The sequence below is a fragment of the Carcharhinus amblyrhynchos genome, chromosome 3 (genome assembly GCF_965287045.1).
Source record: "Carcharhinus amblyrhynchos chromosome 3, sCarAmb.v2.hapA, whole genome shotgun sequence".
Taxonomy (NCBI): domain Eukaryota; kingdom Metazoa; phylum Chordata; class Chondrichthyes; order Carcharhiniformes; family Carcharhinidae; genus Carcharhinus; species Carcharhinus amblyrhynchos.
The window spans coordinates 1,289,369-1,314,156 of NC_137326.1; the positions used below are offsets into that span (position 1 = coordinate 1,289,369).

The 24,788-nt window shown below is 46.1% G+C and overlaps 1 protein-coding gene across 2 annotated transcripts in view; it reads right to left on the reverse strand.

Moving 5' to 3' along the window:
• Window positions 1-14,142: 14,142 nt before the first annotated feature.
• The window catches only part of LOC145341299 (G-protein coupled receptor 22-like), a 131,739-nt gene continuing 121,093 nt past the window's right edge, over window positions 14,143-24,788 (reverse strand). For both annotated transcript variants that reach the window (XM_080186219.1, XM_080186220.1), the window contains exon 2: window positions 14,143-16,005. In XM_080186219.1, coding sequence (XP_080042345.1) covers window positions 14,659-15,957 — 1,299 coding nt within the window. In that variant the 5' untranslated portion in view covers window positions 15,958-16,005 and the 3' untranslated portion in view covers window positions 14,143-14,658. The remainder of the gene's footprint in view (window positions 16,006-24,788) is intronic.

A 24,788-nucleotide genomic window follows, 5' to 3' on the forward strand; every position in this document is an offset into this window, starting at 1 on the left:
TCGCTATTTCTTGTTTGATGACGGATTCTAGCATTTGTGCAACTACAGACATTAAACTAACTGGCCTATAATTCCCTGCCTTTTGTCTGCTACCTTGTTTAAACAGCGTCGTAACATTAGCCGTTTTCCAATCTTCCGGCACTTCCCCGGAGTCCAGCGAAGGATGCAGAGATGCTTCAGTGTGATTTGGACAGGCTGAGTGTGTGGACGTTTGCATGGCAGTTACAGTATAATGTGGATAAATGTGAGGTTATCCACTTTGGTAGCAATAATAGGGAGACTGGTTATTACTTGAATGAGTTTAAATTGAGAGAGGTGAATACTTAACGAGACCTCGGAGCCCTCGTGTATCAGTCACTGTAAGTAAGTGAGCAGGTACAGCAGGCAGTAAAAAAGGCAAATGGTATTCTGGCCTTCATAGCGAGAGGATTTGAGTTTGGGATAGAGATGTTTTGTTGCATTTGTATAGGGCATTGGTGAGAGCATACCTGGAGTATTGTGTGCAGTTTTAGTTTTCTTATCTTTGGAAGGATGTCCTTGCTATAGAGGGAGTACAACGAAGATTTACCAGACTGATTCCTGGAATGAAAAGTCTATCATATGAGGAGAAATTAAATCAGTTGGGATTATATTCACTGGAGTTTAGAAGAGTGAGGGGGATCTGATAGAAATTTATAACATTCTAACAGGGTTAGACAGGGTAGATTAAGAAAGAATGTTCCCGATGATGGGGGAGTCCAGAACTGGCTGGGGGTGGGGGGCAGGGTCATAGTTTGAGGGTAAGGGATAAACCTTTTAGAACTGAGGTGAGAAAAAATTTCTTCACCCAGAGGGTGGTGAATGTGTGGAATTCACTCTCACAGAATGTAGTTGAGGCCTAAACATTGTCTGATTTCAAGAAGAAATCAGATATAGCTCTTGGGCTAAAGGGTCAATGGATTTGGAGGAAAAGGTGTGTCAGGGATATTGAATTTGATGATTAGCCATGATCAAAATGAATGGCAGAACAGGCTTGAAGGGCCGAATGGCCTACTGCTTCTAGCTTGATTGTCCACAAAGAAAGTTAGAACTGTGTTTATATAGCACCCTCTCTAATCCCACAATGACCCATAATGTTTTAGAGTCGCTGTGGTACTTTTTGAAGTGTAGTTAGTCACTTGTTGCAATGTGGAAAACACAGCAGCCTATTTTCACACAGCAAGATCCCACAAACTGCAGAGTAACCCATTTTAGTGAAGTTCGATGAGAGTACAATACTCTCCAGGACACTGAGGCAACTCACTTGCTCTTCCTGAGATCTCAAATGACATTAGAAAAATGTTGAAAGATAATGCTTTCTGCTCCAGTTATGAGCACAGGTTGGGAAATGTTAGGGGTCAATCTCCAGCATCCTCTGCGAGCCTGTGTAATTTAAACTGGATTGTTATTCTCATCATAAAATCCAGCTCAATGTGAACCAGTAGAGGGAGCTCCAACATCAGCATTGGCCTCTCACACTGACAGTGTCTCTCTCTCTCTCTCACACACACACTAACATCTCCCTCACACACTCCCTCTCACACACACACACTAACATCTCTCTCACACACTCCCTCTCACACACACACAGTCTCACTCTTTCTCACACTCTCTCTCTCACGCACATACAGACACATATACACTCTTGCTTTCTCTCTCTCTAGCACTCTCTCTCACACATACTCACTCATACACTCTCATTCACACACACTCACTCACACTCTCTCACACACAATCTCAATCACACACACTCTCTGTCACATACACACTGTCATGATGTGGGTATGCCGGCGTTGGACTGGCGTAAACACAGTAAAAAGTCTGACAACACCAGGTTTTAGTCCAACCTATTTATTTGATAATATACTCACAAGCTTTCGGGGTTAGCCCCTTCGTCAGGTGAATGGAGAGAATGGAGAGAACTCTCCATTCACCTGACGAAGGGGCTAACCCCGAAAGCTTGTGAGTATATTATCAAATAAATAGGTTGGACTAAAACCTGGTGTTGTCAGACTTTTTACTGTACATACACACTGTCTCACACGCACTCTCTCACTCACACACACACACTCTCTCCCTCACAAGCTCTCTCACAATCTCTGTCTTTCACACACAATCTTTTTCTCTCACACATACTCTCCCTCACACAGACAGACAGACACACACACACAGACACACACTCACACACACACACACACTCTTTCTCTTTTCACACATGTACTCGCTCTCTTTCTCACATACTCTCACACACACATGTATTCTTGCTCTCTCTCTTACACACTTAATCTCTCCCTCTCCCTTTCTCACACTCACACATTCTCGCTCTCACACACACCCACTCTCTCACGCTCACTCTCTCAAACACATGCACACTCACTCTCACACACATACACTCTCTCTCACACACACTCTCTCTCACACACACTCCCTCCCTCTCTCTCCTGCTTCCTCTCACACACGCACATTCTCTCTCACTCAGAAGGACTCCCGCTCTCTCTCACACTCTCTCACACATAGTCTCTCTCACACACACACACACACACTCTCGCGCTCCCTCACACTCTCACACACTCTCACTCTCTCCCTCTAACACACTCATTCACACTCATTTTTCTTTCCCACACACATACACACACTCTCACACATACACTGTCTCTCACACACACTCTCTTCTCACACACTCTCATACACTCACACATGCACCCTTGCTCTCTCTCTCACACATTCTCTTTCTCACACACACTCTCTCACACACACATACACACACACACACACACACTCTCTCACACATTCACACTCTCACACTCTGTCTCTCTCACACACACATATACTCGCTCTGTCTCACACATATAGTCTCTCTCACACACACATACTCTTTCTCTCACACTAACACACATGCATTCTTGCTTTCTCCCTCACACATGCTGTCTCTCTCTCATACTCATACACCCGCATTCTTGCTCTCTCTTCCTCTCTCACTCTCACACTCACAGTCACTCTCTCTCACTCTCTCACACACACTCTCTCCCTCTGTCTCGCACATGCACATACTCTCTCACACACAGACATGCACTCTCACTGTCTCATACTCTCACACACTCTCGCACACATACACTCTCTCTCGCTCACACACACTCTCTCACATACACACATACACTCTCTCTCAGTCACACACACACACACACACACACAGTCTCTTTCTCTCAGACACACCCTCTCTCTCTCCCACACAGACACTTTCTTGCTCCCTCCCTTTCTGTCTCACACACACACTCTCTTTCTTTCTCACACACACACTGTCTCACACATACTCTCTGTCTCACACACACTGTCACACACATACTCTCACATACACACATTGTCACCCACACACAGTCTCACCCACACACTCTCTCACAAAACACTCTCATGCTCACACTCTCTGTCGCACACACTCTCTTGCACACAGTCTCTTGCACACACTCTTGCAACACTCATGCACACACTCTCATGCACACACTCTCTCATGCACACACTTGCACACACTCATATACACTCATGCACACACTTTCACGCACACCCTCTCATGCACACACCCTCTCATGCACACTCTCTTGTGCGCACTCTCATGCACACACTCTCTCACACACACTCTCTTGTGCACACATTCTCTCATGCACACACTCTCTCATGCACACTCATGCACACATACACCCTCTTCTCAAGCACACACACTCTCTTATGCACCCACAGCCACTCACGCACACACACACACAAACACACACACACTCTCATGCACAGTTGCACTCTCTCACGCACACACTCTCACATACTTTCTTTCACACACACTCTCTCACACACTCTCTCGCTACCTCTCTCACATATAGACACACACTGGCAGATCACACACTAACAGATCTCTCACTCACACGCATGCATACAAACACAGATATTCTATCTCATAAACAGATACATTCTCAAATCATGCACTCATGCAGTCACATCAGACACACACTCTCAAACTCAAGGGCTCACACGAAGACATGATGAGTGTTCTCGATCTCCAATCTCATTCTGAGAAAATTATTGTTATTGATGAGAGAAATGATTGTGTAGCTGATGTGGAATGGAGTAATATCTGCATTCACACAGGAGCTGATTTAGGATCCTAGGTTATGTTGGAATGTGACATCACTCAGCGTTCCATATTAGTTTGACTTTTTCTTGTATGATTCCTGCATGAGGAGTTACTTGCTGCAGAATTCCCAGCCTCTGACCTGCTGCAGTAGCCACATTTTTTATATGGCTGGTCCAGGTTCACTTTCTGGTCAATGGTAACCCCTAGGATGTTGATAGTGGGGGAATCAGCGATGATAATACTGCTATTGAATGCCAAGGAGCAATTGTGAGATCGTTTCTGGTTGGAGATGGTCATTTCCTGGCACTTGTGTGGCACTAAAGTTCTTTACCACTGACCAGTCCAAGATTATGAAGAGAAAAAGATTGGTGAAGACAACTGTAGGTCCCTTACAGGCAGAAACAGATGAAATGGTGTTGGGAAAATTGATGGGATTGAAGGCGGATAAATTTCCAGGTCCTGATAATCTTCATCCCAGAGTACTTGAAGAAGAGGCCCAAGAAATAGTGGAAACATTGGTTGTCATCTTCCAAGATTTTGTGACTCTGGAAAAGTTCCTACAGATTGGAGGGAATCGAATGTGACCCCACTATTTAAAACAGGAGATAGAGAGAAAAACAGGGAATTATAGACCAGTCGTTAATTGGAAAAATTAGAATCATAGAGGTTTGCAGCATGGAAACAGGCCCTTCAGCCCAACCTGTCCATGCCACCCTTTTTTTAAACCCCGAAGCTAATCCCAATTGCCCACATTTGGCCCATATCCCTCTGTACCCATCTTACTCATGTAACTGTCTAAATGCTTTTTAAAGTACAAAATTGTACCTGTCTCTAACACTGCCTTTGGCAGCTTGTTCCAGACACTCACCACCCTGTGTGTGAAAAAATTGCCACTCTGGACACTTTTATATCTCTCCCCTCTCACCTTAAACCTATGCCCTCTACTTTTAGACTCCCCTAACTTTGGGAAAAGATATGGACTATCTAGTTGATCTGTGCCCTTCATTATTTTATAGACCTCTATAAGATCACCCCTCAGTCTTTGATGTGCCAGAGAAATTCTAGAATCCATTATCAAAGATTTTATAGCAGAGCACTTGGAAAGCAGCAACAGGATTGGACAGAGTCAGCATGGATTCATGAAACGGAAATCATGCTTGACAAATCTACTGGAATTCTTCGCGGATCCAGGGCCCATTGCCATTACCTGTATTCAGTGCTTCCAGCTGTTTTTAATGTTGGATGGGGTAAATTGAATTGGAGATTGATATCTGAGATGTTGAGGACCACCGGAGGAGACCGAAATGTATCATCCACTCACCATTTCTGGCTGAAGATTAATGCAAATACTTCAACCTTATCTGTTGCACTGACGTGCTGGGCTCCTCCATCATTGAGGACAGGGATATTTGTGGAGCCTTCTGTTCCAATGAGTTGTTTAAATTATCCATTCACGATTGGATGTGGCAGGACTGCAGAGCTTGGATCTGATCCGTTGGTTGTGGATCGCTTGGCTCTGTCTGTCACTTGCTGTGGATGCTTTTTAGCAAAGACTGATCCAGTGCCAGAGGTTAATGCTAGAATCTATTCTAAAGAATGTGATAACTGCGTATTTAGGAAATAATGGTGAGATTGGACAGAATTAGCATGGATTTATAAAAGGAAAATCTGTTTAACAACTGTGGGAAGGACATGGGAACATGGGAGCAGGAGCAAATCATTGGTAGAAAGCAACAGAAATGCAAAGTATTTCTTAAATTGTGAGAGCTTGGGAAGAATTGATGTCCAATGAGACCTGGAGCCGCACTCACCCCAAGGCTGGAAAATCCTGCCTGAGGTCAATGAACCTTTACATGGTCCGTGTCCCGCCTGCTATGATTCCTGTGGTGGGGATAATTCCACCACTGGTGTCCTAATATTCAGCTGCAACAAGCAATTTGGGAGATTAATGGTATGTAGGCATTCACCATGGAGGATCGGAGTACAGGAGTAAAGAATTCTTGCTGCAATTATATAGAGTCTTGGTGAGACTACATCTGGAGTATTGTGTTTAAGGAAGGTTGTTCTGACCAGAGAAAGGGTTCAACAAAAGTTCACCAGGCTGATTCCTGAGTTGATGGCAGGATTGTCCAATGGTGAAAGATTGAGGAGTCTGGGCCTGAATTCACTCGAGTTTAACAAATTGAAAGGTGATCTAATTGAAGTGTTACAACGTTCTTAGCTCTTGACAGGGTCGATGCAGGAAGGATGTTTTCCCTGGCACTGTTTCAGAATAAGAGACAGCTATTTAGATACTGGGCTTTGAAAGAAATTCTTCATTCAGGTGGTGAACCTTTGGATCTTTGGAACTCTTGCATGCTCTCTCTGTCTTTCTCATACGCTCTCTCCCGTGCTCTCTCACGCTCTCTCTTTCGTGTTCTCTCTTGTGTTCTCTCTCTCCCTCGCGCTCTCTCTCGTGCTCTCTCTCACACTCTTTCTCATAAGAACATAAGAAATAGGAGCAGGAGTAGGCCATCTCGTCCCTCGAGTCTGCCCCGCCATTCAATAAGATCATGGCTGATCTGAAGTGGCTCAGTTCCACTTTCCCGCTTTCTCCCCATAACCCTTAATCCCCTTGCCTACCAAAAACTTATCTACCCGTCTACCCGCGTCTTAAATATATTTAGTGAGGTAGCCTCCACCACTTCAACGGGCAGAGAATTCCAGAGATTCAACACCCTTTGAGTGAAGAAGTTCCTCCTCAACTCCGTTCTAAACTGCCCCCCTCTTATCTTGAGGCTGTGCCCTCTAGTCCTGCTGCCCTTTCTGAGCGGGAAGAACCTCTCCACCTCTACCCTATCCATCCCCTTTGTCATCTTATACGTCTCAATAAGATCCCCCCTCATCCTTCTAAACTCCAACAAGTACAAGCCCAGTCTATTCAGCCTCTCTTCATAGTTCAACCCCCTCAACTCCAGTATCAGCCTAGTGAACCTCCTTTGCACTCCCTCCAAGGCCAAAATATCATTGTGCAAGTGCGGCGACCAAAACTGCACACAGTACTCCAGCTGCAGCCTCACCAGTGCCCTGTACAGTTGCAGCAAGACTTCCCTACTTTTATATTCAATCCCCCTCGCTATGAAGGCCAGCATCCCATTTGCCTTCCTGATCACCTGCTGCACCTGTAGGCTGGGTTTTTGCGACTCATGCACAAGGACCCCCAGGTCCCTCTGCACTGTAGCATGCTGCAGCTTTTCGCCCTTTAAATAGTAGTCCCTCCTACTATTATTCCTGCCAAAGTGGATAACCTGCCAGGTCCTCGCTCACTCGCTCAGCCTATCTAGATCCCTCTGCAGACTTTCTACACCCTCCGCACAATTTGCTTTTCCACTTATCTTTGTGTCATCAGCAAATTTCGACACCCTACACTCAGCTCCCTCCTCCAGATCATCGATATAAACGGTAAATAGCCGAGGCCCCAGCACCGATCCCTGGGGCACTCCACTAGTCACCAACCGCCAATCCGAATAGCACCCATTGACACCTACTCTCTGCCTCCTATTTGACAGCCAATCCTCTGTCCACGCTAACACCTTACCCCCAACTCCATGCCTCCTAACCTTCTGTAACAACCTTTTGTGTGGCACCTTGTCAAACGCCTTCTGAAAATCGAGAAACACCACATCCACCGGCTCTCCTCTATCCACCGCCCTAGACACATCCTCATAGCACTCCAATAAATTCGTCAGACACGACTTCCCCTTAACGAATCCGTGCTGCATCTGCTGTATCAAACAATTCTTCTCAAGATGCCTCGCTATTTCTTCTTTGATGATGGATTCAAGCATTTTTCCTACAACAGACGTTAAACTAACCGGCCTATAATTCCCTATCTTTTGCCTACTACCCTTTTTAAATAGCAGCGACACATTAGCCGTTTTCCAATCTTCCGGCACTTCCCCGGAATCTAGCGAGGTTTGGAAAATAATCACTAAGGCATCCACTATCACCTCTGCCATTTCCTTCAGAACCCTGGGATGCATTCCATCCGGTCCTGGGGACTTGTCCACTATCAGTCCCGCTAGTCTGTCGAGCACTACCTCTCTAGTGACAGTGATCGCATTCAGGCCCTCAACTCCTACCATCCTTCTATCTTTAATACCCAGCAAACTATTTGTGTCCTCGTCCGTGAAGACCGAAGCAAAAGACTTATTTAAGGCCTCAGCCATTTCCTCATCCCCCACCACTAGATCCCTCCTCTCATCCTCTGAGGGTCCAACATTCACCCTAGCCAGCCTCCTCCTCTTTATATATTGATAAAAACTCTTACTATCCTTTTTTATATTTAGCGCTAGTTCAGCTTTATAGCCTACCCTTCGTTTCTTTATCAACTTCTTCGTCCTTCTTTGTTGATTTTTAAACCTCTCCCAGTCCTCTTCTTGCCCACTACTTTTAGCCACTCTAAACGCATCAGCTTTTAATTTAATACTCTCCTTTATTTCCTTCGTTAACCACGGCTGATTATCCTTTCTCCTACGATCCTTCTTTACCACTCTCACGCACTCTCCCTCGTGCTCTCTCTCTCTCTCGCACTGTCTCTCGCTCTGTCTCGCGCACTCTTTCGTGCTCTCCCTTGCACTCTATCGCACTCTCACACTCTCTCGTGCACTCTCTCTCACGCTCTCTCGTGCTGTCTCTGTCGCACACTCACACTCTTGTGCTCTCTCTCTCATGCTCTCTCTCGCACTCTCTCTTGCGGTCTCTCCCTTGCACTCTCTTTCGTGCTCCCTCTCACGCTCTTTCTCTTACGCAGTCTCTCTCGTGCCCTGTCTCGCGTTCTCTCTCTCTCACGTTCTCTCTCTTGCACTCTTTCTCTTGCGCTCCTTCTCTCATGATCGCTCTCTCGTGCTCATTCTCTCATGCTCTCTCTCACGATCTCTTGCTGTTGTGCTCTCTCACTCTCTCTCTCATGCTCACTCTCGCATTCTCTCTCTTGTGCTGTCTCTCATGCTTTCTTGCACCCTCTCTCTTGTGCTCACACTCACGCTGTCTTTCTCTTGTGCTCTCTTGAGCTCTCTATCTTGTGTTCTCTTTTGCGCACTCTCTCACGCTCTCTCTTGCGCTGTCTTGCACTCCTTCTCGCAGTCTCTCTCGCACTCTCTCTTGCACTCTCTCACGCTCTCTCACCCTCTCTTTCTTGCGCCCTTTCTCTCTCACGCCCTTCCTCTCTCGCACTCTCTCTCTCTTGCGCTCTCTCTCCTGCTCTCTCTTTCTCTCTTGCGCTGTCTCTCTCGTGCTCTCTCTCTTTCTCACGCTCTCTCTCCCACACTCTCTCTCTCGTGCTCTCTCGCACACTCTCTCTCCCTTACATGCGCTCGCTCTATCCCCCACATGTGTTCTCTCTCTCCCTCACGCGTGCTCTCTCTCTCTCTCTTGCATGCTCTCTCCTTGCGCGCGATCTCTCCTGCTTGCTCACAATCTTTCTTTCTTGCGCGCACTCTCTCCCTCTCACGCGCGCTCTCTCTTGCGCTCTCTCTCTTGCACTCTTTCTCTCATGATCTGTCTCTTAGGCTCTCTATCTTGTGCTCTCTCTCTTGTGCTCCCTCTCTCTCTCGCTGTCTCGTGCTCTCTCTCTCACACTCTCTTTTGCGTGCTTTGTCTCGCGCTCTCTCTCTCTCTAGTGATCTCTCTCTCTCATGCTTTCTCTCTTGCCCTCTCTCTTGTGCTCTCTCTTGCGCTCTCTCTCATGCTCTCTCTCTCACGCTCCCTCTTGCATTCTCACTTTCTCGCGGTTTCTTTCTCTCGCACTCTCTCTCTCACACTCTCTTTCTCACACGCTCTCTCTCTCGCATGCTCTCTGTCTCGTGCTTTCTTGCCCACTCCCTCGCGCTCTCGTCATGCGCTCTCAAGCGCACTCTCTCACACTCTCTCTCTTTCGTGCTGTCTCTCCCTTGCACTCTCTCTCTCTCTGTTGCGCTCTCTCTCTCCCTCGTGCTCTTATTCACATTCTCTCTCTTACTCTCATGCTTTCTCTCGCATTCTCTCCCTCATGCTCTCTCTCGCACTCTCTCATGCACTCACTCCCTCTTGCGCGCATTCTAATCCTCTCGCCTGTGATCTCTCCCTCTCGCACATGATCTTTCCCTTTCATGCGCGCACTCTCTCACGCGATTTCTCCCTCTCATGCTCTCTCTCTCGCTCTTTCTCTCTCGCGCTGTCATGCTGGCACTCTCTCGTGCTCTTTCTCGTGTTCTCTCCCTCATGCAGTCTCTACCTTGTGTTGTTTCTCGCGCTTCTCTCTCGCTCTCTCTCTCGCGCCCTCTCTCTCTTGTTCTTTCTCTCTCGCACTTACTCTTTCATGCTCTCTCTCTCGTGCTCTCCCTCTCCCTCTCACCCACCCTCTCCCTCTCGCCCATCCTCTCCCTCTCACCCACCCTCTCCCTCTCACCCACTTACTGTGAAACTACCTGTTCTTCTCTCACTGCGGAGTCAGTTTGTCCAAATTGTCTGCAGGCTGCAGAAGGGAGGCACAGGCAGGGTGAATAGTCAGAGGCTTTTCCCAGGGTTAAAAGTGTCAATTACAAGGGGGCACAGGTTTAAGGTGAGAGAGGGAAAGTTTAGGGGAGGTATATGAGGAATGTTTTTCATAGAGAGAGTGGGGAGGATCTGGAAAGCACTGCCAGAGGAGGTGGTGGAAGCAGAGACATTAGCAAGCGACATGAATAGGGAGGGAATAGAAGGATATGAGTAAGGGCAGAAGGTGTTTTAGCTTAGTTGGGGCATCATGATCAGCAAAGTTGTGGAGGGCAAAATGGCCTGTTTGCGTGCTGTGCTTTCCTTTGTTTGTTTGGTGCAGACTTGGTGGGCTGAATGGCCTCCTTCTGCACTGTAGGGATTCTATGATTGTTGAAGATCCTCATTGGTCAAATCAGCCAAACTTTCAGCTAAGAACCACCTTCATAAGGAGCAGGACAAGCCCTTGGTGTCCAAATAAAACAGATGGGTTCATGATAAGGAAAGGTTCGACTCCAAGGAGTGTAAAAAGTGAATCTGGAAGATTGGTTCAGTCTCCAGACAGTCTGTATTTATAAAGTCAGGTAGGGAAAAAGCACAGAAAGTGAGACCATACTATAAAATGTTGCATACAGACTTGGAGGGAGATGCAGTATAAGGGTATTTGGCATAGCAAGGGTTAATGTGGGAGGGAGAATGGTACCATCCACAAGACAAGTGGGTTAGCCCATGAATAAGCAGAGACTTGTGTAGAAGTAAGCATGGAGTTAGTTCATAGTCTGGGCTATTCTGAATAAATGGAAAGCATTATGTGCTACTAATAAACAGTATTGTTCAACCATACATGCCTCTGAAACTGTGAGACCGACTGACAACACAAACCTCTCATGATTTGGAACATCTCTATCAAAGTCTTTTCATTTCCAAACAGATCAGTCCCAACTTTTCCAATCCACCCTCATAACTGAAGTTCCTCATCCCTGGAACCATTCTCATCAGTCTTCTCTGCACCCTTTCCAACACCACGTAAGGATCTGCTTTAGGAGCTATGGGCATGGGTTGATCTTGCAGGAAGATTCCAGCTCCCTTTTTTTGGATCTCTCTCTCAGCATTACCACTTATCCCACACTGTGGAAAGGTCCATTGACCTCAGGCGGGATTTTCCGGTTTTGGGGTGAACACAGCCAGGAAAACCCACCCTTTGTGTCCCAAATCCAGGCTAGAGATCCAGACACTGCATGCACACACTCTGCATGGAGGAAGGAATCTCTGGGATTGCGATTCTCAGGAATGAGACTCCCTGTTTTTGGAACTGCTTTTCAATTAGCTGTGGGCAATTCATTTGCTGGGTGACCAATAGGAATTTGGACCCAACAGGATTGACATTTTGGTTGAATGAATACTGCAGCGGCTGGAAACCTGCAATAAAACCGGAAAATGCTGGAAATGCTCAGCAGGTCAGACAGCCTCTGTGGAGAGGAAGAGTTAATGTTTCAGGTTAGGGTGCCACAGTGGCACGGTGGTTAGCACGGCTACCTCAAACTGCCGGGGACCTGCGACTGATTCCCAGCTTGGGTCACTGTGTGGAGTTTGCACTTTCTCCCTGTATCTGCATGGGTTTCCTCTGGGTGCTCCGGTTTCCTCCCATTGCCCAAAGATGTGTAGGTTAGGCCAAGCTAAATTGCCCCTTAGTATCGGGGACTAGCCACGGTAAATGTACGGGGTTATGGGGATAAGGCTTGGGTAGGATTGTGGTTGGTACAGATTCAATGAGCCAAATGGCCTTCTGCTGCACTGTAGGATTCTGAGATGACCTTTCATTCAGACCCTGAGTCAGTGGCCAGGATTGAACTAAAATTCAGTTAAATTGAGCGAGAATAAGAATTCAATCAGGAGACTGGATAATCAGAAGAAATATTGGAGTGTAATTAAACCGTCACAATCATTGGGAAATACAATCAAAAACACCCACAGTTACTGAGAGATAATAAAACGGACACGATATATACAACAAATACACAATACAACATCTGGGCATAATACTCACTGTCTAATCATTTATATAATACTTGGGGGTGCAAGAATTATTTAATCAACAATTGACAGCAAATTTCAGGAGATTGTTGATATTTCTTTCTAACTCAGGGAACCACAGTTCAGTGCAGGAGTGGTGGTGGTCTGGGGGAGTGGGGGGGTGGTGATCTGGAGAGGTTGAGGGGTGATTGAGAGCGGGTAAATGATTAGAGGAAGCAGAGAGAGGTGGGGGATGTTGTTGATGGTCTGGAATCAATGCGGGATCATGCCATCCTCTCCTGGCTCCACAACCAAAGAATTTGCGGATTATTGTGGCCTATAGTAAACTGCACGCAGTGCCAAAGTTAGTGAGCACAAGATGAAGGACACGTCTAGAGGTTTAGGGGAGGTGCGACAGATTGGTGGGTCAGATATTTCTGGTGCAGAGAGTGAGGAACCAGTTGGCCAAATTAGCAGCACCAAGGATATTGGGAAAAATGAGGCTTTAGAATCACATTTAGATTGTGGATTCAATCCCCTCAACCAGGACATCACCCAACAATATTCCCATTCCCAAACCTCACTCAGCAATATTCCCATTCCCATTCCTAACACACACTCGGCAACATCCCCATTTCCAAACCTCACCTAGCGATATTCCCATTCCAATTCCCAGCACACTCAGCAACATTCCCATTTCCAAACCTCACTCAGCAATATTCCCATTCCCAACACACACCCAGCAATATTCCAATTCCCAACACACACTCAGCGATATTCCCACTCCCATTCCCAATACAACTCAATAATATTCCTATCCCCAACACACACCCAGCAGTATTCGCATTTCCATTCCCAACACACACTCAGCGATATTCCCATTCCCATTCCCAACACACACTCAGCGATATTCCCATTCCCAACATACACTCAGCAATATTCCCATTCCCAAACCTCACCCAGCAATACTTCCATCTGCAGCTTGTTCCCCCACTCTCCCTGACATGGGTCACTGGCACTGGGACCCTCTCAATGGGTTCACCTATATGAGTCCCCTGGCATACTCCTCCTATAGTGTACCCCATCATGATCCATGCCTGCACAACCCCCCTGCCCCACCCTCTTGGCAGCTGCCCAGCTTGGGGGTTTGAATGGCCTCCAATGCCCCCCTTCCCACCTGTTGTGGCCATTGTACCAGGTTTCTGCTGGTGGAGAGCAGGTCTGATTTGTGCCTGCGTGACCTCCTGCCGGGGAGGTGGGAACATTTCGGGAGGGGAACGGTTGCCTACTGAACTCTGTGATGAGATTGAGATCCAATGGGCAAGGATGGGTATTGGGGGGGGATGTGGGTGGCAGGGGTTGTGGCAGAGATCCTGGGGTGAGATCCCCATATTAGCCAAGTACTTATAGGGCATTCCTAGGGATCCTAGACCAGCCCACATCACATACCCCCAGTATGGGGGCGTGGGCCGGGGGAGGGGAGGAGTTGGGGGGGGCAGCTCTGACCTTTTATGTCTGACTTTCCAGAGGTTACTCTTCTTTAACCAGACTTCCTGTCTTTCAATTTCCCTGAATTGGTTTGAGGAGTGTGTGACTGGAGAACTGAGACAGAATCAATATTCACACAAAGCATTGAAGGTTGTGGGGATGTGATAAGCTGTCACAGCTGATTGGTGTTGTGGGTAGTGTCCAAACAGAGAGTTTGCTTTCTCTGGCTGGTTTTGATGTTGTTTGAGTGGAACTCAGACTGTTGAAGATTGTGTGACCGGTTAGTGTTCCAACTCTGGACTTTGGGATTATTTTTACAAATGTAACCTATTTACAGGGAGGTGGCACCCACTTGTACAAAGGACATTAAAACTGCTCCATTTTTGGTGAAGTTTTGCCTCGATGTCAATTGTATTTTATACACATCAGGGAATAAATAAAAATATTAAACAATTATTGCACCTCAACTCTGTACAGATTCTGTAGCATTTTGTCATTGAAGAGTCTTTTAGAAAGTGTTAGAAGTGGAATCAGTCTTTGGCTGCCTCAGTTAGGCATCGCTCAGTGGTATCACTGCACTCCAACTTGACCTTGCGGGTCTTTCTGGGATTGACCCAGGAGTTGTGTATGATTGTCCCACTGGGGGCAGGATCCACTTGCAGAACTGACACCACCCGCTTCTTCATTTTGCTCTTGAGAACTTTGCGCAGTTTCTGCCGGGTAAAGGCATACAGCAGTGGGTGGAAGATGGTGCTGCCATAAGCCATCACCAAGAAGCAGATCCTAAGTTTCACCAACCAGTCACTCGGTCCCAGGCACAGAATGAGAAGATTGACGATTGAAATGGGAGCCCAGCAGAGCAGGAAGGTGGAGATGATGATTAGTGACATTCTGAACACCCGCTTCTGCCTTTCCCGCCTGTCTCGATGTCGTTTCACAGCCCGACGTAAAGCAATAATCACTGAAACTGAAGCTTGGACCCCCAGGGGCAGAGGATTCTGACTGACTGGGGCTGAGGACAACCTCTTACTCTCATACTGGCTGCTCAGGGAAGTCGCTGCTTTCTTCTTTTTCTTCTTCTTGTTTTTACGTTTTTGACTCCGTGTGAAGTGGGATCCAATCCGGATGTTTAGGGCTTGGAGGATCCGGCTGTAAGTGACCAGCATGACTATTATTGCCACAAAGAAGCAGGGGATCTGGATGAAGAGGTGGTAATACATGCCCAGCTCCTTGTGGTACTCATTGACACTAACACACAACAGTGTTCGGTTCTGCCAAGCTGTACTGTGCAGTGGGTCACCAAAAAACTCCACCTCAATGAAAGGGACAAAAAAAACCATCAGAGATACCAGCCACACCAGAGTCAGCAGCAAGATTGTCCGGCTGGGGGTCAGGACCCTGTTGGCTGGTTTGACAGAGATGTCGTACCTGTCAAGGCTGATTACCAGGACATTGACTGCTGTGGCGATGCTGGTAAAGGTGACACAAGCTTCGTGGAAACAACAGATCAATGCCATGTTTCTCTCCAGTGGAATGAGCACAATCACGATGGTAAACGGGACACACACGAGGCAGATGATGATGTCCAGGACATGGAGGTTCATGGTGACAATATTACTGACTGAATCCACCAGGTTAGACTGCATACAGTACAGGATCAGCACAGTCAGGTTGCTGCTGAATCCGAGGACAATCTCCAGCATTAGAAAACTAGTCAGAGAAATCTGGAAGCTCATTGGGTAGGCGACATACCAGCCTTCATTCAAGGTGGAACCATCTGTGGTTTCCAAAACAGCTTCATCCTTATCCAATTCCATTGCTGCCTCCATCCTGCGGTTTCAGCATAGTCCCCGCAACAGCAATCCTTCCCGTTTCACCTGGAACAGACAAGGTGCAAAGGTAACATTTCAACTAACAGCAGGTCAGTTCCATCTTTATATTATTCTGTTTTTGTAATTCTCCAATTACTCTTCTCATAAACACTGAAGACTGAAATTAGACATTGGGAGCAATGCAACACAGGCCACACCAAAGTGTTTGCCTGTCACACATCTTGCTGAAGTAAGCTGGGCTGTGTGGGAGATGTTCTGACCCTCCTGAGTCCAATTACACTCTGACTAACTCCTACTGGAGTCACTGAGGCTGCTGTTCACTCGAGAGGCCAGAGTGAGTGTTGGGAAGGTGGCAAGTGAGTCATTCCTGCCTCACAGCGTCAGGTACTCGGGTTCGATTCCTGGCTTGGGTCACTGTCTGTGTGGAGTCTGCAGTTCTCCCAGTTTCTGCATGGGTTTCCTCCAGGTGCTCTGGTTTCCTCCCATAGTCCAAAGATGTGCGGGTTAAGTTGATTGGCTGTGCTAAATTGCCCCTTAGTGTCAGGGGACTAGCTAAGGTAAATGTGTAGGGATACGGGATAGGGGCTGGGGAGAATTATGGTGGTACAGACTCGATGGATCGAGTGGCCTCCTTCTGCACTGTAGGGTTCAATGATTTTATGATTCTAATTCAAACATTTAAGATGATTAAAAAAGTTGATTGGGTCGATCAAAGGACAAACTATTTCTCTTGGTTGGAATCCAGAACAAGGGGGCAGAAGTTCAAAATTTAAGGCAGGTCATCAGGAATCAGTTCCTCACACAGAGGGGAGTGGGAATCTAGAATTCTACATACATAAGAACATACATAAGAAATAGGAGCAGGAGTAGGCCAACTAGCTCCTCGAGCCTGCTCCGCCATTCAGTAAGATCATGGCTGATCTGTCGTGGCTCAGTTCCACATTCCCGCCCTCTCCCCATAACCCTTAATCCCCTCTCTTATCAAAAACCCATCAACCTGTGTCTTAAAAATATTTAGCGAGGTAGCCTCCACCACTTCAACGGGCAGAGAATTCCAGAGATTCACCACCCTTTGAGTGAAGAAGTTCCTCCTCAACTCCGTTCTAAACCGCCCTCCCTTTATCTTGAGGCTGTGCCCCCTAGTCCTACTGTCCTTTCTGAGCGGGAAGAGTCTCTCCACCTCTATCGTATCCATCCCATTCATCATCTTATATGTCTCAATGAGATCTCCCCTCATTCTTCTAAACTCTAACGAGTACAAGCCTAATTTATTCAGCCTCTCCTCATAGCTCAACCCCCTCAACTCCGGCATCAGCCTAGTAAACCTCCTCTGCACTCCCTCCAAGGCCAAAATATCCTTGCGTAAGTACGGCGCCCAAAACTGCACATAGTACTCCAGCTGCGGCCTCACCAATGCCCTATACAGCTGCAGCAAGACCTCCCTACTTTTATATTCAATCCCCCTCGCTATGAAGGCCAGCATCCCATTCGCCTTCCTGACCACCTGCTGCACCTGCAGGCTGGGTTTTTGCGACTCATGCACAAGGACCCTGAGGTCCCTCTGCACTGTCGCCTGCTGCAGTTTTTCTCCACGTAAGTAATAATCCTTCCTACCATTATTCCTACCAAAGTGGACCACTTCACACTTGCCAACATTAAATTCCATTTGCCATTTCCTGGCCCATTCGCCCAGCCTATCTAGATCCTTCTGTAGACTCTCACCACCCTCCGCACAATTTGCCTTTCCACCAATTTTGGTGTCATCAGCAAATTTCTCTTCCCCAAAAAAGCTGTGAGTCAATTCAAAATGTCAGAAGCATGACTGGTAGATGTATTTGTGGGTGGGGATAACGGGAAATAAGACATGGTGGGTAAATGGAGGGAACTAAGAAACATGTCGGCCATGAACTGATTGAGAGGTAGAACAGGCACAAGGGGTTGAATGACCTCCTCCTTTTGTCAAGTCCCCATCTGTTAGAAGGTATGGTCGTGATGGATTAGAGAGCTGCATTTCATCGGGAAACTAGCCACAGTGCTGGATGTTTCCAATGAACACAATTGTTGAAATCTCAAATGAAAATTTATGAACATATGAAACAAAAACAGAAAATGCTGGAAACACTCAGCAGGTCTGGCAGCATCTGTGGAGAGAGAAACAGAATTAATGTTTAGAGTCTGGATAGTTCTTCAAAACTAAAGAATGGGAGAAATGTGCAAGTTATATTCTGTATAACAGGGGATGGAGCAGCTGGAACAGAGTGGGATGTCAGTGATTGGTGGGAGCTCGGAGATTTTGCAACAAAGATGTGTAGCACATGAAGCAGAGGAAGTGTTAGTGGCAGTGTGAACGCTCTGATAGTGGCATAAATGTGAAATCAGAATGTGTTAATGGGAGAACAAAGGTTAGTGCTCAATGAAAGCAAAACTAAAAAACGAGTGACATGTGGCCCTGTGGGGATGATTGCATTGTGACGACGATGCTTGGGATATAAAAAACGGTCAAGAAAGAGGAGAAAGGTCACAGTCGAAAATTGTTGAACTCAGTGCTGAGTTCAGAAGGTGAAGACGTGCCCAACTGGAAGATGAAGTGTTGTCTCTCCAGTTTGTGTTGGGCTCCACTGGAGCATTGCAGCTGAGGATGGACATGTGGGCATGAGAACAAGATGGTGAGTTAATGTAGCAAGCAACAGGAAAGTTGGGGTTATGGTTGTGGACTGAATGACAACGTTCCACAAAGCAGTTGCCCAGCCTGCATTTAGTCTCCCCAATGTACAAGAAGCTACATTGGGAGCAGCTATTGTAATATGAACATATGAATTAGGAGCAGGAATTGGCTCCTGAGCCTGCTCCACCAGTCAGTCTGATCATGGCTGATCTGATTGTAACCTCAATTTGAATTATTATTTGAATGGGTGTAAATTGAGAGAGGTGAACATTCAGCAAGAACTCAGTGTCCTTGTGCACCAATCGCTGAAAGTAAGCGCGCACGTACAGCAGGCAGTAAAGAAGGCAAATGACCTTCATAGTGAGAGGATTTGAGGAGAGACTGAGGGATTTAGGGTTGTTTTCGTTAGAAAGAAGGCGGCTAAGAGGGGACCTTATTGAAACATATAAGATGATTAGAGGTTTAGATAGGGTGGACAGTGATAGCCTTTTTCCTTGAATGGAGAAAGCTAGCATGAGGGGGCATAGCTTTAAATTAAGGGGTGGTAGATATAGGACGGATGTCAGAGGTAGGTTCTTTACCCAGAGGGTGGTGAGGGATTGGAATGCCCTGCCTGCTGCAGTTGTAGATGCGCCTAGTTTGGGGGCGTTTAAGAGATCCGTGGATAGGTTTATGGATGGAAAGGGATTGGTTTAGGTTAGAGGGTCATTGCTTTTTTAATTGGTCGGCGCAACATCGTGGGCTGAAGGGCCTGTTCTGCGCTGTAATGTTGTATGTTCTATGTTCTATAGGAATAGGGCCGTTTTACTGCAATACTATAGGTGCTGGTGAGGCCACATCTGGAGTACTGTGTGCAGTTTTGGTCTCTTTATCTGAGAAAGGATGTACTTCCTTCTATAGAGGGAGTACAGTGAAGGTTTACCAGGCTGATTCCTGGAATAGTAGATCTGCCATTTGAGGTCGGTTAGGATTGTATTCACTGGAGTTTAGAAGAGTGAGAGGATATCTCATAAAAACTTATAAAATTCTAATAGGGATGGACAGGGTAGATTCAGAAAGAATGACCTGGTTCTGGGGAGCCCAGAACCAGGGATCTTAGTTTGAGATTTTGGGGTAAATTTTTTAGAACTGAGGTGAGGAGAAATTTCTTCACCAGAGGGTGGTGAATGTGTGGAATTCACTCCCACATAAAGTAATTGAGGCCAAAACATTGTCTGATTTCAAGAAAAAATAGATTTTGCTCTTGGGGGATCAAGGGATATGGGGGGGGAGGGGGATCAGGATATTGAATTTGATGATCAGCCATGATCATAATGAATGGCAGAGCAGGCTCGAAGGGCTGAATGGCCTACTCTTGCTCCTACTTTCTTTGTTTTTATGTAACTTCACACTCCTGTCCAACCTGCTAATCTTTGATTCTTGACCAACAGGGGAATTACTCTGTATCCGCCTTGAAATGTTCAATGACCTGGCCTCCGCAGCTCTCCAGGGAAGACAGTTCCAATGATTCACAAACATCTGAGAAAACAATTTTTCTCATCTTCCTCTTATCTGGGAAAACCCCTTATTTCCAAACTGTGTTCCCAGAGGAAACATTCTCTCAGCTCTACCCCATTCAGTCCTCTCAGGATCTTATACGTTTCAATAAATCACCTCTCATGTTTTTATAAATATATAAAAAGGAAGAGGCTGGCTAGGGTGAACGTTGGTCCCTTAGAGGATGAGAAGGGGGACTTAGTGGTAGGGGATGGGGATATGGCTGAGGTCCTGAATAACTTTTTTGTTTCTGTCTTCACGGAGGAGGACATGAATAATTTGCCGGGTGTTAGAGATGGAAAGGTGGTAGGACTGGAGGGTCTTAATGACATTACTGTTACTAGAGAGGAGGTGCTCGACAGACTGGAGGGACTGATTGTGAACAAGTCGCCAGGACCGGATGGAATGCATCCGAGGGTTCTGAAAGAAATGGCGGAGGTGATAGTGGATGCCTTGATGGTTATTTTCCAGACGTCGCTGGATTCTGGGGAGGTGCCGGAAGATTGGAAAGCGGCTAATGTTACGCCGTTGTTTAAGAAGGGTGGCAGGCAAAAGGCGGGGAATTATAGGCCAGTTAGTTTAATGTCTGTTGTAGGTAAAATGTTAGAATCCGTCATCAAGGAGGAAATAGCGAGGCATCTTGAGAGGAATTGCTTGATAGAGCAGACGCAGCACGGTTTCGTTACAGGGAAGTCGTGTCTGACAAATTTACTGGAGTTCTATGCGGATGTGTCTAGGGCAGTGGATAGAGGAGAGCCGGTGGATGTGGTCTTTCTTGATTTTCAGAAGGCGTTTGACAAGGTACTTCACAGGAGCTTATTGCAGAAGGTCAGGGGACAGGGAGTTGGGGGTAGGGTGTTAGCGTGGATAGAGGATTGGTTGTCAAATAGGAGGCAGAGAGTGGGGGTCAACGGGTGCTATTCGGATTGGCGGATGGTAACTAGTGGAGTCCCTCAGGGGTCGGTGCTGGGGCCTCAGCTTTTTACCATTTATATAGATGATCTGGAGGAGGGAACCGAGTGTAGGGTGTCGAAATTTGCTGATGACACCAAGATTGGAGGAAAGGCAAATTGTGCGGAGGGTGGTGAGAGTCTACAGAAGGATCTAGATAGGCTGGGCGAATGGGCCAGGAACTGGCAAATGGAATTTAATGTTGGCAAGTGCGAGGTGGTCCACTTTGGTAGGAATAATGGTAGGAAGGATTATCACTTACGTGGCGAAAAACTGCAGCAGGCGACGGTGCAGAGGGACCTCGGGGTCCTTGTGCATGAGTCGCAAAAACCCAGCTTGCAGGTGCAGCAGGTGATCAGGAAGGCGAATGGGATGCTGGCCTTCATAGCGAGGGGGATTGAATATAAAAGTAGGGAGGTCTTGCTGCGGCTGTATAGAGCATTGGTGAAGCCGCAGCTGGAGTACTGTGTGCAGTTTTGGGCGCCGTACTTACGCAAGGATATTTTGGCCTTGGAGGGAGTGCAGAGGAGGTTTACTAGGCTGATGCCGGAGTTGAGGGGGTTGAGCTATGAGGAGAGGCTGAATAAACTAGGCTTGTACTCGTTAGAGTTTAGAAGAATGAGGGGAGATCTCATTGAGACGTATAAGATGATGAATGGGATGGATACGATAGAGGTGGAGAGACTCTTCCCGCTCAGAAAGGATAATAGGACTAGGGGGCACAGCCTCAAGATAAAGGGGGGGCGGTTTAGAACGGAGTTGAGGAGGAACTTCTTCACTCAAAGGGTGGTGAATCTCTGGAATTCTCTGCCCGTTGAAGTGGTGGAGGCTACCTCGCTAAATATTTTTAAGACGCGGGTTGATGGGTTTTTGATAAGAGAGGGGATTAAGGGTTATGGGGAGAGGGCGGGAATGTGGAACTGAGCCACGACAGATCAGCCATGATCTTATTGAATGGCGGGGCAGGCTCGAAGGGCTAGATGGCCTACTCCTGCTCCTATTTCTTATGTTCTTATGTTCTTATGTTTCTAAACTCCCATAGATACAAGCCCAACCTATCCTTATAAGATAAACTCACTCTCCTATCCTAGGGATCAGTGAGTGAACTTTCTCTGGACTGTTTCTAAGTTAAGTTTATTTATTAGTCACGAGCAGGCTTACATTCATATTGCAATGAAGTTACTGTGAAAATCCTCTGGTTGTCACCCTCTGACACCTTCTGGGTGCACTGAGGGAGAATTTAGCATGGCCAATTTACCTAACCAGCACGTCTTTTGTACTGTGGGATGAAACTGGGGCCCCTGGAGGAAACCCATGCAGACATGGGGAGAATGTGCAAACTCCATGCAGATAGTGACCCAAGCCAGGAATTGAACCGGGGTCCCTGGCACTGTGAGGCAGCAGTGCTAACCACTGTGCCACTGTGCTGCCCACATCTAACACATTTATATACAATTGCAGTGCGTAAGAGGCATCTTGACAGAATAGGCAGGGATCAGAGGGACACGGACGCATAGATACAAAGGGTCTTTAGTTTAGCTTGGTGAGCTGAAGTGCCTGTTCCTGTTCTTTGATTCTTTAATATCCTTTCTTAAATAGACACCAAAGCTGTACATAGTATTGCAGATGTGGTCTCACCAAGGCTCTGTACAACTGCCGTAAAGCTCTCCTATTTTTATATTCCATTTCTCTCAATAAACAACAAAATTCCATTTACCCTCCAAAGCACTTGCTGTATCTGCATCCTAACTTTTCCTGCTTTATGTACCAGGACACCCAGATCTCTCAAGAATTCTGCAATCTCTCCATTTAAATAATAATTTGTTTTTATTCTTCCTGGTCAAGTTCACATGTTCTCACATTATACTCACACCTGCCAATTTTTGCCCATTCACTTAACCTATTTATATCTCTTTGCAGACTCCTTATGTCATCTTCACAACTTACTTTTCTATTTAACTTTCTCATCAGCAAATTTAGCAATCATACATTGGGCCTCAAGACATTGATATAGATTGAAAATAATTGCAGTCCCAGCACCAATCCCTGCGGCACTCCACTCGGCATATCTTGTCAATCCAAAAATGACCCATTTGTCTCTACTCTCTATTGCCAGTCCTCTATCTATGCTAATATGTTACCCCCAACAGGATGAGTTTTTTTAGCCTGGTAACTTTTGATGTGGCACATTATCAAAAGCCTTCTGGAAGTCTAAGTACACAACAACCACAGGTTCCCCTTTGTCCTTGTTGCTGTTACTTCTTCAAAGAGCTCCAAAAAATTAGTTAAACATGATTTCCTTTTCACAAATCATGTTGACTCTGCCTGATTGTACAGAGATTTTCTAAGTGCCGCACTATAACATCTTTAATAATAGATTCCAGCAGTTTCTCTATGACAGTTGTGAAGCTAGCTGGCCTGTATTTTTCTGTCTCCCTCCTTGAATAGAGTAGTCAGATTTGCTATTGTCCAATCTGATGAGACCTTTCCAGAATTGAGGGAATTCTGGAAAATTAAACCTAATGCATTGACTACCTCAGCGTCCACTTCCTTTAAGACCCTAGCATGAAGCTCATCAGGACTTGGGGACTTGTCAGCTTTTAGTTCTAGTACCTTTCTCAGTGATTGTAATTATTTTAAGTTCTTCCCTTCCTTTCACCTCCTGATTCACAATTAGTTCTGTGATGTTATTTGTATTCTCCAAAGTGAAGGTAAATGCAAAATATTTGTTTGATTCATCCACCAATTCCTAATTAATTCCCCACCCTAACTTTCCAAAGTGCCAACATACATGGCACAGTGAGTAACAATGCTGCTTCACAGCACCAGGGACCTGGGTTCGATTCCTGGCTTCGGTCACCGTCTGTGCAGAGTCTACAATTCTCCCTATGTCTGCGTGGGTTTCCTCTGGGTGCTCCGGTTTCCTCCCACAGTCCGAAAGACGAGCTGGTTAGTTGCATTGGCCGTGCTAAATTCTTCCTCAGTGTACCCAACCAGGCGCCGGAGTGTAGTGGCTGGAGGATTCTCACAGTAACTTCATTGCAAGGTCAATGTAAGCCTACTTATGACATTAGTAAATTAACTTTAACTTCAGCACATTTTACTCCCTCTTTTCCTTTTTAAACACCTGTAGAAACCCTTACTATCAGTTTTCATATTTCTAGCGAGCTTTCCCCCATACTCTAATTTGTCCCTCGTATTTATCTTGTGGTTAATTTTGCTATTCTTTAATTGTATCCAATCTTCTGACCTACTGCTCATTATTTTGGAAATATACACTTTTTCTTTCAATTTGATACTATCTTTAACTTGTTCAGCTAGCCATGGATGGTGTGCCCTTTCCTTAGTATCTTTCTTTCCACTAGAATGTATCTTTCTGAGTATTATGAAATATGTCCTTAAATGTTCACCACTGAATTTTACTGACCTATCCCTTAACTTAATTTCCCAGTTCACTTCACCTAGCTCTGTCTCAGTGCTGTCACTGTTGTTCTTATTTGAGTTTAACACACTAATCTTAGATCCACATCTCCCTCCCTCCAATTTAATGTGAAACTCAATTATATTATGATCACTGCTACCTAGTTCAACATGAGACCATTAATTAATCCTGTCTCATTGCACATTACCAGTTTTTTTATACCTTGCTCTCTGGTTAATGCTAAAACATTCTGCT